Source organism: Drosophila kikkawai, chromosome 3L (genome assembly GCF_030179895.1).
Source record: "Drosophila kikkawai strain 14028-0561.14 chromosome 3L, DkikHiC1v2, whole genome shotgun sequence".
In the NCBI taxonomy this organism is placed as follows: domain Eukaryota; kingdom Metazoa; phylum Arthropoda; class Insecta; order Diptera; family Drosophilidae; genus Drosophila; species Drosophila kikkawai.
In genome coordinates this window covers 1686875-1699801 of record NC_091730.1, presented here as the reverse complement: position 1 = coordinate 1699801, position 12927 = coordinate 1686875, and the positions used below count along the sequence as shown (strand labels likewise).

Sequence of the window (12927 nt, the reverse complement as noted above, 5' to 3'; positions counted from 1 at the left end):
TTCGATAAAAAAGTTTAATTTTTTTAAATTTAAGTTTTAAATTTTACTTTCTCCCTCTATATACCCCCCTTGTCCTCACTTGTACCTCTCATAAATACCTTAATAATCTAAACAATAAGCTTTTACTACCCACAAAAACTCGTCATTTATCATGCAATTGCTTTACTTACACACATACAATACAATACACAGAGTTGTACAATAAATACACTGAGGAATAATAATGGAATATACAAGAAAATAAGAAGCAAACTAACAGAATCGCCTGGGCGGAGCCTTCAGCTGCAAAGCACCCATCTCCAAGGACTTGGAAATGCTAATCAGGCTCTTGTTTGGACGCGGCAAGGCCAAAGTTTGCTCCTGCATCGCCGTAAAGCAGCGTGGACACTCCTCAAGCGTCGTTTCCGCATCCTCCAGGCACTCCTCGTGCAGGCCATGCCCACAGCCGCCTAGAATGAGCACCTGACTCTGCTCATAGAGCCGCTGTCGACACACCGAGCACTTGGTGGTGGTCACCCAAAGGCCACGCCGCGCCTGCTGATGATGCTTCCGAAACTCCAGGTGAAGACCCTGGCACTGTATGTCGGCACTGCCTCTCAGGGCCTCCGTTTGCTGCCTGGAACTATCCAGCATGCCCATGAGCAGGTCCTTGATGTCGCCAAAGCTGCTGGACACATTGTGGGTGTTCATGATCAGCTGGACCAGGTTGTGCAGGTCAATGTGGTGCGAGGCCTCGTGCAGCAGGGACTTGCTGATCGATTGGAACTCCTGCTTGGGCAGGACATATTGCAGAAGGACAAACCAGCAGCGTTCTAGCTCGGCAGCGGGCAAAACATGCACAGATCTTGCCAGCAGAGCAGGCAACACCCTGGCCTCCTCCACAGCTTCCTCACCAGTGGCCGCCTTGAGTAGATCCATGGACAACTCAAAGGCTTTCGTGTAGCTCTCCTGCATCTCGTACAGATAGATCACAGCTCTGTCCAGGTGATGGCTTTCAACTATGGCAATCGCTTGATCCAGGTTATCCATAAGCAAGCGTATGTTGCAGCACAGGAACTCCATGACCACATCCTGTGTCTCCAACTTGCAATGCAGTTCTAGCAGTAGCTCCAGCTGGCTGGCTTCTAGCTTGGCTCGGCGTTCGTTGAGGCACTTGAGGAACACATACAGTAGACTCTCCTCCGTCTTGAGGCTGTCTAAGAGTTCGGAAATCTTTTGGGGATAGTGCAGGGCCAATAGCCGTGTGGTCTCCTTGTCATTGATGGCCAAGAGCTGCCTGAGATGAAGCTTCAGCTGCTCGTAAATGCATCTCTCTGGGTTGTCCACAAAACGTTCCATGTAGGCAAACATGGTCTCGTGACGGGCCTCGTTGCGTATGTAGCAATCCAGGATGGTGTCGTAGCGTTCTAGCTTCTCCAGGAGATACTCCACCACGCAGTAGCATCTGGCTTTCTCAGCTAGCAGAAGCTGCTCTTCATCGCTGCTGATCTCGGCCAGGCAATTGGAGGAGAGCAGCTCATGCCAGGCATTCTCACGTTCCGAATGCTGGCGGCTGCTCTCGTTGGCAATCTCTTCCTGAGCCAGGTGGCTGAGAACGCGCTCTAGGAGTTGTTTATCTCGGGGCAGGCACTGCATGGATATCTGCTGGGCTATAAAGTTCAACAGGCAGCCAATCTCCGCCCACTGAAAGGGGGGAAAAATGTTAAATTTTAGAGATTCAAAAGAAAGATAAAAGCTCTACTCACCGTGGCATTTTCGGGCGTCATAATCTCCAGCAGCAAATTGATGATTCTCTTGCGATGCGACAGGCCCAGCTCATTGCTAAACTCCTTCTCCTGGAAGGCCAGTGAAATCACATTCAGCGTTTCCCTTGTATCAAACTTCAGGAGAGCTCTCAGATAAGGATAAGGCAGCTCATCCCCTCCAGCTGTCTCCTTGGACTGTTGGGAAGTCAAACATCTCAAAACATCGTGCTTAACCTGGTGAACCTGCTCCACGGGAATCTCTCCACTGGGATAACCCCTGCCCGCCAGGCAGCTGGACACATAGACCAGCAGGCAATTGCCCAAATCCGTCTCCTCGGGGGTTACCAGAGGCAGCAGCTCCGTCAGCGCCGCCGTATAATCCTTGAGAGCCTGGGTATTGAGGTAGATTTGGGCTCGGTACAAGCGATGCTTCTTTACAGCCTTCAAAACCTGATTTAAATCCAGACACATCCAGTCCAGCTTGAGGATGATCTGCTCTAGTTTGGCCGGCGAGTGCTCCAGCCAATAGTCCACCAAGGCCTGGGAGATCAAGGGATTCACGCTCCTTATGGTCTCGCGTTCAATGTGCTCGGAAATGTGCTGCAGGAACAGCTCGGAGCTCGAGTGATGCAGCTTCTCCCAGAGCTGTGACCACAAAAGGTCCAGTTCGCCCACGGTGATGAGGCAGTTGACTATGGAACCGAGACAGTAGTCGGGAGCCCGAGCAGAGTTGGCTATGTACTCCTGGAACAGGGTAATAATGCGCTCCTTGGCCTGAGAACGCTTACGAGGACGATCCACGGAGGCCAAGTAGCCATCAAGGGCCAACTGACAAGCCTCCTGCCAGCGATGGTGCTTGACCTGCAAGAAAAATATAGTAAAAAGATTGTTTCCCTTTGATTTTAAGTTACTTTCTCACCAGATAACTAATCCTCTCCGACCACGTCCTCACCCCTATGATATGCAAGGATCTGGCACCCAAAACATACAGCTGAGTGCCCCTGGACACCACCGAGTTGTAGCAGGCATTGGACCCGGCCAAGGCAAAGGCAGGCGACACATTGCCACCAGTGGCCAGACCCTTAAACTGCGCCGAGCCATAAACCAACCCAGCATTGGCCATATCCATGCACTCCAGCTCCTTGCTCGATCGCACGTCCACTAGATGCAGTACCTCCGAGGTGTCCAGCGAGGCCACGCACTTGGGACCCAGCCAGTGGCCAGACAAAAGGTTGCCCTGCAGCTGGACATGTCGCAAATACAGCAAAGTGATCCTTCCATTCGAGACGAAAAGTTGATGGAAGAACAGCTGGTTACCTCGGCCGACCACGATTACAGGATCCACCGAGCGCGTGGTGTCCGCCGCCTGGATCAAGACCAAGTGCCAGGCCAGCAGGGGCAGGCAATCCGGTGGTCCTTGCAAAGCATGGTACTTGATAACCCTCAATCTGGGTCTCACCGTGACGATAAAGTACTTGGACAGAGTGGCCAAAGCCACGATGCAGTACTGATCCAGTTCATGTCTCCCATTAGCATCCATTATCAGAGGCTCCACGGCGCAGACCTCTCCCCGGGCACCGGAAAACAGGCAACGCGAGCTGCAGCCACGAATGCCCAGCTTCCGGGTGAAACTCAGCGACCAGACAGAGCCACCGGCATCGGCACAGAGAGCCAGCGAGGAGCGCGAGGTCCACTTCACATGCAGCACGCCCGTATTTGGTGTAATCACATCAAACAGCTCCCGTAGGACATCGCCCGTGTGCGTGTCCAGCATGGTGACCAATCCCCTCGAGAAACCAGCCAAAAGCCGCGTGGAATCCGCATTGAAGGCCATGCTGGCCACCGCACCCTGGCCGTGCTTGTCCTGGTGGGCCCAGCGCAGCGTTTGGGTGACATCAAAGTTGAGGATGTGGCCATGGGAGGTGCCCACGGCTATAAAGGCAGCCACGGCGCAGGAACTCGCCGCCCCCGCATTCACACGCTCCGCTGCGGAGGCCAGCTGGGCGGAGATGCCATGGAGCAGGGTGTACCGCATGATGGAGCCACCACCGCCGCGTCCATCTGTCCTAATCGTGGCATCGTCGCCAATGGAGGGTGTGGGCGTGGCATGGTGGACCGGCATTCCCAGCTCGGAGGCCACATCCGAGTCGGCCTCGAATTCGCTGAGCACCGACTCCAAAGTGGGCAGGACATCGGTGGGCGGTATGGCAAACTCGGCATCGTCCAGCTGGGGGCGTAAAAATGGTTATTAAATCGTTAAAACAGCGTTTTCCGGCTTGACGCACATCCTCAAAGTCCAGCTGCAGGGATTCGGCCAGCAGGCTGTCCGTGGAGCCGCGCTCCGACTCCAGCAGCGATTGCAGCGACGGCGCCTTCAGCCCCGACATGCTCCGCGTTTTCTTGGTCCTTGGCCCGCCCCCCGCACTAGGAAAATTGGAGTTAATTTGTTTTTATCAATGAATTTCTACGCCCATTAAAGACCAGTGTTGGAGAGCGCTTGAAATGTGTCGGTGAATCTGGCAGCACTGTTAGCTGGGACTCAAAAGTCCGGCAGCGCTGCGGTCCCAGCTACCAGAGTTGCCAGACTTTTGAGTCCCAGCTACCAGTGCTACCAGACTTTTGAGTCCCAGCTAACAGTGCTGCCAGATTCACCGACACATTTCAAGCGCTCTCCAACACTGGGTAGCTCGGACCGCAGCGTTGCCAGACTTTTGAGTACCAGATACTCCCGCTAACCGTGCTGCCAGACTTTTCGGTCCCAGTGACCAAAAGTACCAGACTGTTTTTTTACGCGCCGATTATCGATTGTCGATGAAAACCGAATAGTGTGCAGGAAAGAACAAGAAAAATCCCAAACTTTTGGATGGATTTTTTAGGGTGAAATCTAAACCTGACTAACATCCCACATTTGACACCGTTGTTCTGTAAACGTGTAAAATTTGTTTATACTAATTATAAATAGAAATCAAAAAAAAAAATGTAAAAAATTAAAGAAAATTAAGGTTGATTTTTCAAAATTAAATTAATTGTTTTTTGATTAAAATTAAAATTTTTTTTGATTTACGCGCCAGTTATCGATTGCCGATAAAAATTAAAAGTGCATGATAGGACAGGAAAAATCTTGAATTTGTGACGGAGTTTTTTAGGGTAACATTTACACCTAACAACACAACACTAGCACCAAAACAATCACACAAAACAAAGACAATATAGTCACAATTTTTTTTATTTTCAACGCGTTCGGTCCTCTCCTCCGCGTCGGTGCGCGGCGAAAATTATTAAAATGCTGTGATTAAACAATTCAACGGAGAGCAGCAACAATTCGCGGGCGAGACGGGGGACACGCAGATAATCGCCATTATCGCCCGAAAAGAAGCCAGAGTTCAGGGCAAAAACAAAAGGCAAACGCGAGTGGAAATTTCGATTTTCGTATTGTTTAGTGTCGGGCTGCGGCGCCCTTAGTGCCAAAAACAGAAACCATTGCGAAACGGCATTAGTTATTGTTTAATAAGCGCCCCGTGTTTTGGGCCAGAGCGAGACGAATAAATAAATTATTTGTTTATTTGCGGCTTGCCAAATTGGTGCTCTCTCTCGCTCTTCTGCCTCTCGCGTTACGCGCCTTCATTCAGTCGCGTGGGTGTTTGTGTGTGTGTGTGACAGTGACGTAAACAAATGCATAAAAGCGAATGAGTGCAAGAATTTGAAAAATGCCATTGTCGATTCACGTGCCAAATAGCTGCAACAACAACAACAAGCAGAAGCAGCAGTGAAAGCGCAACAAACAACAACAAATTGACACAAACGCGTCGTTCCGTTCTTTGGCCCTCTGTTTTGTGCCTCACATTCGTTGCATTTGCGAAGCTCAGCTGTGCAATTCTGCACTGGTGTTGGTGAGCGCAACACGTTTGTGTGCGAGAGAGAAGGAGAGCGCGGCGCTCTGCCGGCGTAGACGTCGCGTTGCTGCCGACGCAGGCAGCGTGCGTCACCGATGCGACAGGTAAGAGGAAGGAGCGATTTGCCCAATTTTCCCTAAAATTAACATAGTTAATTACTTGTCGGAGGTGGCCCTGTATAGATAAATATGAACTTGTCAATTAGCAGAAAGGCGGCACCTTTGCAGGTAATTTTCCAGCACACACACATGCACGCAAATATGCAGCCTCGTTTACGTTTTCGAGATAAGGAAACGAAAACGAGTTGGAATCACGTTAATGACGCTTGTGGAGCATTCTTGCACAAGCGGCGGCTCCTCTTTCGCTCCCTCTTCCACTCTGGTTCTCTCTCTCTTCGTCTCTATCTCTGTTTGTGGCCACTTACCCCGTTCATCAGGCCTTGCGTTCCACACACTTGTCGATCGGATCGGAAATCGCTGGACGACACATTTCCAGTCCCCGTCGCGCTAGTTTTTCCACATTTGTCCAAAGGGGGGATAATTGGGGAAAGGGAATGGGTTACCTGAAATTCTCAGGGGATTTGATTTCATATTTTTTAGGGGATATTTACATTTTTAGATATAGATACTTTTGTTCTGAGGTTTTTTGTTCTCAGAATATGGGAAGATATTTGAAAGAAAATTGTTTTTAATTTATGATTTATGATATATTTCTCCGTAAGTTACTTTTTGAACATCCCTACAACTTTACTATACAGATTCTTTTATTTTTTATTTTATTAAGAAATACAATGGAAACATCCTTCTTTAATTAATGTATTTTAAACGATCTAAAAATTAATTTTCTTATCTTCACTATTGAATTAACTGGACTTTGTTTATCAGTTAAGACGAATAAGAATCTTTAATGTTCATTACGGTAATTAGCCTTCCTAAATTTAAAGTGGACGTTGGAAATACTCTTCTAAAAAATTCCATTAAGAATTTTCGATAATACATTTTTAAACAAATATATTTAAGGTACATTTTAGATGCCACAAATAATCTTTCAGTGATTCAGACATTTTAATATTATTTATTTCTGACCTTTAACTTTGCCATCAGGTAAATATTTTGATTATATTTAAGAATGTCTGAATGTCTAGAGATTTTTATGCCAAATTTTAAATTCGAAATGACGACAGTATATAAAATGTGATAATGAAAATTTAATCTCATTTCCAAAGCTATTTAAAAATCTATTTGATTTATATTTCCTGTTAATTTTGTAATGAAAAATATGAATATGGAATAAATAATAAAATATTATATTTTATTATAAAAGCTTCAAAATATTATAATTTGATCAATATTCGTTCCTCTCTTTCTAAAGGTTTTTAAAATATAATAATTTAAACAATACAAATTCTTTTTCCTTACAAAAACATTTACTAGAAAATAAATATACAAACCGAAACCCAAATTAAAAGCTTACTCCATAAACCTCGACCAAGATTTTCAAAACGTGCCCAAATTTCGCATATTTCTTGGGAATCGGGCATTTGTTGTTGATCCGTCCAGTCAGTCCCCCGGTCAAGACCCAATAATAAGATTTCCTGCTAGAGCATTCCTTATACGAGGGGCCTGCCTGCCTCCCCTGCCACTACCACTGCTTCCCCTAATCGTCGTTCTTGTTTATTATTGTTGACCATGCGCTTTTTGTTCCTTTATTTTTTTACTCGGTCTCGCCTTTTATTTTCTTCTCACTGTGCTCTGTGTGTGTGTTTTCTGGTCGTTCATGGTCACAAAATTTATTGGTCAACATTTTATCTTGGCCCCAGCACCCACGTAGACTCCTTTTCCAGCAACTTGCAACTTGTTTGCGTCGCCTCTACCTTGGTCTTTGGTCTTCTTGGCCAGTTCCCAGTCTCTCTCGCCACCGGCTCGCCCACATGGAAATTTAACGCTTCAACACGCTCCGATTTTCCCCCCCAAAAACGTAAAGTAAAAAAGAATCCCCGCAAAAGAAAAGTATAATTCTCTCGAGAGCAAAGCTTGCACAGCGTTCAAAACAAATATTTTCGAGATAAGTTATGGGCATATTTCGTTGGTTCCGTTTCCCCTCCGCCCCCATCCGTAGGCAACTTTAATGGGAAATATCTTAATTTTTATAAACTTGGCCCCGTGCACATAAATTATCGGTGAGCGGAATTCTTCTCGCGGCTTTCATAGTTCCTCTTGTGTTTTTTTTTTTGTTTCTCGGATTTTTCTCGCATGGTTTTTTGTTTGTCTTGGGCATACTTTTCGTGACTTTCCGCTTTTGTTTATCTTGCTGATTGTTTATCTTGATGCCTCTCAGATATTTTCGGGTGCTTACAGCACATATAGAGCAGCAGGGCCCCGTATTCAGGGAGCATCCAGCAAATTGGCAATTGCTGCGGAATGGCTCCCAACTTGTGCAGCTGCCGGGTGCATAACTCAGCAGAGGCCCTTCAGGCATTAACCCTTTGTTGCCCACATGATAAACGATAGCTTGTTAATAAATCACAAGCCAAAGCGAATGAGTGAGTTTGTGTGTGCGTTTGTTGGTCTTGTGTATGTCCTGGGTGGGCAGGACATGCTGAAAAAGTAGTAACAAGGTTGTCTGGGTTTTTTTGTGCACAAGAAAAAAATAGTATAAAGTAAATTTTTGTTTTTATGATATAACTGTTGACTATTAGACTGTTGGACTATTTTTTTTAGGAAATCTTAAATCTTAAATCTTTAATTTCTGTAAAATTTTATTAACTAAAAATATATTTAGTTATTTTAGGTTGGAATATATATTGAAAAATTCATTTTCCTTCTTTTTAAATTCCCTTTTTACAATTATTTAACTCAGTGTAGTCCTGGTGCCACAACTCCTGGCTGTATGCAACATGATTGGCTCCGTGCACTCAGCACAGGATACTCGTATTTCATATGCCTTTGCTAGATTTATGAAGTGCCTTGGCCGTCCTGAGTCCTGGGCCCGAGTCCTTAGCCAAGTCCTTTGCCTCGGCTGCCTTTGGCATTCTAATAATTTTTTATTGTTGTCGTTTAAGTGGCCCATTGTACAGCTGGCAACATATTGTGTGTGCTCCTAGCTGCAACATCGTCCTGCCACTTGATAACAGAAGGTGCTTTCCATTCGTTTCCCATGCCTCATCTTTTTTCCATCCATCCGTCCAAACCAGCAGTTGTCCAATTCTGCATTCTTCAAGTGGACTCTCTGAGGGAAGATTTTTATAATTAGACATTGTGATTAGTTGTGACGGCGAAACCGGAAGAACAGCTTTTGGGGCAACGTCTCGACTCGAGCGAGAGATTATTATCAATAATTTTTGTTAATTAAACACGGGTGAGGAATGTGTCTGTCAAGATGATTTCAGATTTCACATTTTAGTAGAATTTTTATACAATTATTCTGAAAAACAAGTATTTCCACATGTTTGTTTTGATTTTGTCAAGGTTTTACGAAGATTATTATTTTAAAAATTATATTTTAAAGAGATTTTGGGCACTTGCAAATGTTAACCTTTTTAAAATTCCTAAAAAAAAAAATTTCCCTCGTAAACTTAAGCCGGAAACCATTTATTGTGAAAACATTTGGAGTCATTCAGTTCTCAAGAAATTAATCTAGGTTTCACTGGGAGATTATTTTTTTTGGCCAGCTAATTTCGAGGAAAAAATATTTCTGGTTGATTTTTATTTCGTTTGAAACCCAATTTGTAATATAAATTTATTTTAACTCTTTTTTCAATTAGTTTATTATATTTTTTACAAAAATAAGTACCTTATTGTTGACAGAAAACCCCCACAAAGTCGCTTTGATGAAGAACTGTAAGTAACCAGGTACTGAACCAATTTCTTATGCTTAATGCCACGCCTCATTCCACTCTCGTCTAAAAGCCGATCTAGGACTTAATCTGGGCCCATTCTTTACGGCAATCTATTATGTCTAAATTTCAGCTCACGCCTTTCTTCTGCTGCTGCTCCTCTGACAAATCTCGTTTGATGCGGCTTAGGATGATGATGCATTGAGTGTCCCAGTTTCCTCTGCCGGCTGCCATTCATTCGCCCCTCGTTCATATTTCTTTCATGCTCTCGCCGAGCATTCACAGAGAGTCAGATGGATGCTCAGTGCATTCGGCTTAGCCATTATTCTGGGCCCCGCTGACAATCAAAGAGCCTCCAAAGAGAGGGGTTGCTCTGCTCGCCCAGAAAAAGCCAGGCCAAGTGGGGATGAGGAGGGATGCGGGCAAGTGGGTGGAAAATATGGCTCAGATGAAGATGAAGGGGCTTCTTAATAAATGATTTGCTGTATGTCGGGGCAAGGTGGGATTCAGTGTTTTTCGTTTTTATTTTATATACTCTTTGAATAAGAGAGTATATTCTGTGGAAAAAGCTACCCTCAAATAAAAAAACCTCTAACTGGGGCTGAAATATAAACTAGTTTAATAAAGATTTTACCAGAGATTTTATTTCTTACCCAAAACGCATTTACCAAAAGGCAGCATACCCAAAAAGTACCCTATAGAAAACCTGGGTATTCTGTGGTCGCAATATGCTATTCCCTGTAATTTGCCACTGGGACAAAAGCAAAATGCCAAATAAGCCGCCCGAAAAAGGTCACATTTGCATCTGTGGGTTGCCAAGGGAATCGAACACATACAATATACCCAAAGGATTATACATACGCTTATATTTTTGGGGTACACAGCCCTCCTATGTATTGCTAAGCCCGCATCCCGGATTGATTTTACATTGAACTCGTGGCTGGATAATTTTTTCTGTTCTGTTCTGTTCTGTGTGTTTGTTGTGTGGCCCCTGCTAATTAGCAGGTTCCATTGGGTCTCTGCGAGATTTGTCGGGATTCGGCGGTGGTTCCAACTGTGTGTTAATGACTATGCTAATAATTGCCTTTGTTTGTTGTTATTTCCACTGTAGCCCGGCTCTTGGTTGGTGGAGGATTCCCAATAAAATCCAGCCAAAGAGCCAGGCTGTGCCGTTTTACTATTGTGGAATGCCGTTTGGCCTTTGCCATTCGATTTCCCAGAATTTTCGATGACTGCAAAACCAGCAAGAATTTTATTTTTATGATTTTTTAATGAGATTATAGATGGGGTTTTTCAAACGGGGTTGTATTTATTATTTACATTTGAGTTTTTGGAGTGCTATTTTTTGAGAGTTTATTTTGTTTATATTCCTGATAAGTTATGAGTTCTATCCTCTAGTTAAAAGCCTTTCTAATCAGCCTCTCCAGTTTCATTTTATTTATTTATTGCCACTCATCTGGGGATTTCAAGCCAACCAATATTGCCCCTCAGCAGCCACTTATTTCTACTCCTGATTGCAGCTGCAACTTCCTTCCTTATTATCCTTTCTCCCTGCATTTGGAAGCATTCCGGTGTCTAGAAACTAATAGATTTTTCTTTTGGTTTTGTTTGCTTTTCTGCAACTGAAGCAGCCTCATTTGCTGCAGCTCAGTGTAAGCTGCTTTGCTGTTATCGTTTCCTTTAGCTCTCTTTTTCGAAAACGTATTTTGTACAGTAAATGTTTCTGTCAGTGAGGTTTTCTATTTCTGCCTGCAGCTGCTGGTTCGGTGGCAAACCGTCCTTTAGTTATTGTTCTCCATTAGGAAGAGCTTTGGACTCCCCCCTCTGTTCCCCGTTTCCCTTGCCCTTGATCCCTCTAACTCACTTGGTTCTCGGTTTATGTTGCTGTTTGTATTTTAAAATTTTAAACGTTGCAAATGTTTTGCAACATTTTGACGGCTTTACCAGCTGTGCTGCTAGAATTTCCACTTTTATATACGGCTTTGCAGTTGCATTCGGTTGCCGTTGCAGTTGCTGTTGTTATTTGGCCAACACACGCTCGACATTCCCAACACACACTCACACACATCACACACACTCGCAGCTGGCCACACAATGCGGCTGCTTTTTGACCGTTTTTCGCACACATTTTTCAAACTCGAAGGCTTTTCGCGCGATGCGCTTTTTTCCCGTTGCCTTTTTTTAAGGATATTCCTTTAGCCTGCTCCCTATTTTCCATCTCTTTTACTCTCTCTTTTGGCCACAAATATGTGTATGTGTATGTGTGTGTATGGGCCTTTGTGTTGTTGTTAAACAAAAATGTTGTACATTGTGTTAAAACCAGGAAAAGGAATAAAATAAGAGCCAAGAAATTAGGAGATTCGTTTAGGACAAGGAGTACACTTGAAAAATTTGAGGAAAATGAGGAAAGAACATAAAAATTATTCCATTTTAAGGAATTTTCTAAACATTTATGAGAATATTATATATTCAATTTTTAGAATAAATGTTAAATAACTTAGACAAATTTCTGATAAAGCAGTTCTAAAATGATTTATTTCTTTAAAGAAAATACTTTTTTAAATTATATTTCACAAATTCTAAAATATTTCTTTCACTGCTTTGTAGAAACATATAAAATAGCCTCATGTGGAGTAAAAAAATATAAATTTTAAGCGAAACGCAAGCTCTAAAGCCGCCTTGGCGGGCATTTTGTTTATAGGGGCGAGGCATCTAAAGTTTATCCCGCTTACAGCTTTGTTTTTTTTTATTTATGCGAACCCTGCTTCTTCTTCGTTTCCCATTTATTATTTCTTTTATTTTTTTGCATATTTTTTTATGTTTATGCGTTGTTTTTGTACCACACACGCACGCATGGTTCTCTGCTGATTGCTTTGTTCCGGCGCTTTAGCATTTTATACCATCCCCCCTTTCTCACCCTTCACTTGGGAATCCCCTTAACACTTTGTAATGCTTTCACAAGGCATTATGCGATATACGAAAAATTTGTATGCCCAGCATGCAATTTACCATTTATTAATAATGTATTTTTTTTTTAAGTCTGTGACAGTTATTTAACTTGTCAAATTAATGGAGAGTTTGTGGTGGGATTGAGGCTGAAAGTGAGATACAATTTATTATTATAAATAATTTATTATTAATATTTAAGGGAAGGTTAATTAAATATGATATTAAGGGAGGTTGGTCGCATAGTTATTCTCAAAATAACACATTCTTAGCTGTTGGAACAACCTCTTCTTTTAAAATATTTGTAAAATCGCTTTAAGCTCATATAAATTATTTATTACAATTTGTAAAAATTAGGAAAACAATTTACTATAATCTTTAAACAAAAGAAAAAAGGTTATCTCTTCAGAAAATATGATTTAATTTTATTTTCTGTATGAGAGACATTTTTCCTACGAAAAGCAAAGCAAATTCCTGTTGTTTATAGTCAAATTACTGTCATAGAATG

General features: G+C 43.2%; 2 protein-coding genes across 2 annotated transcripts in view; one reads left to right on the top strand and one right to left on the bottom strand.

Annotated features, from left to right (window-relative positions):
• Positions 1 to 145: 145 nt before the first annotated feature.
• Positions 146 to 4248, bottom strand: Vps8 (vacuolar protein sorting 8). Its single transcript, XM_017173348.2, has 4 exons — positions 4031 to 4248; positions 2665 to 3972; positions 1746 to 2606; positions 146 to 1683 (listed from the first exon to the last, which is right to left on the bottom strand). The coding sequence occupies exons 1-4, from the start codon at positions 4130 to 4132 to the stop codon at positions 253 to 255; spliced, it is 3702 nt and encodes a 1233-aa protein (XP_017028837.1). The 5' UTR covers positions 4133 to 4248; the 3' UTR covers positions 146 to 252.
• Positions 4249 to 4920: 672 nt separating this feature from the next.
• sfl (N-deacetylase and N-sulfotransferase sfl) overlaps positions 4921 to 12927 on the top strand; it is a 65596-nt gene continuing 57589 nt past the window's right edge. The window contains exon 1 of the mRNA XM_017173315.3: positions 4921 to 5742. The gene's annotated coding sequence lies outside the window, so the exon portion shown is untranslated. The remainder of the gene's footprint in view (positions 5743 to 12927) is intronic.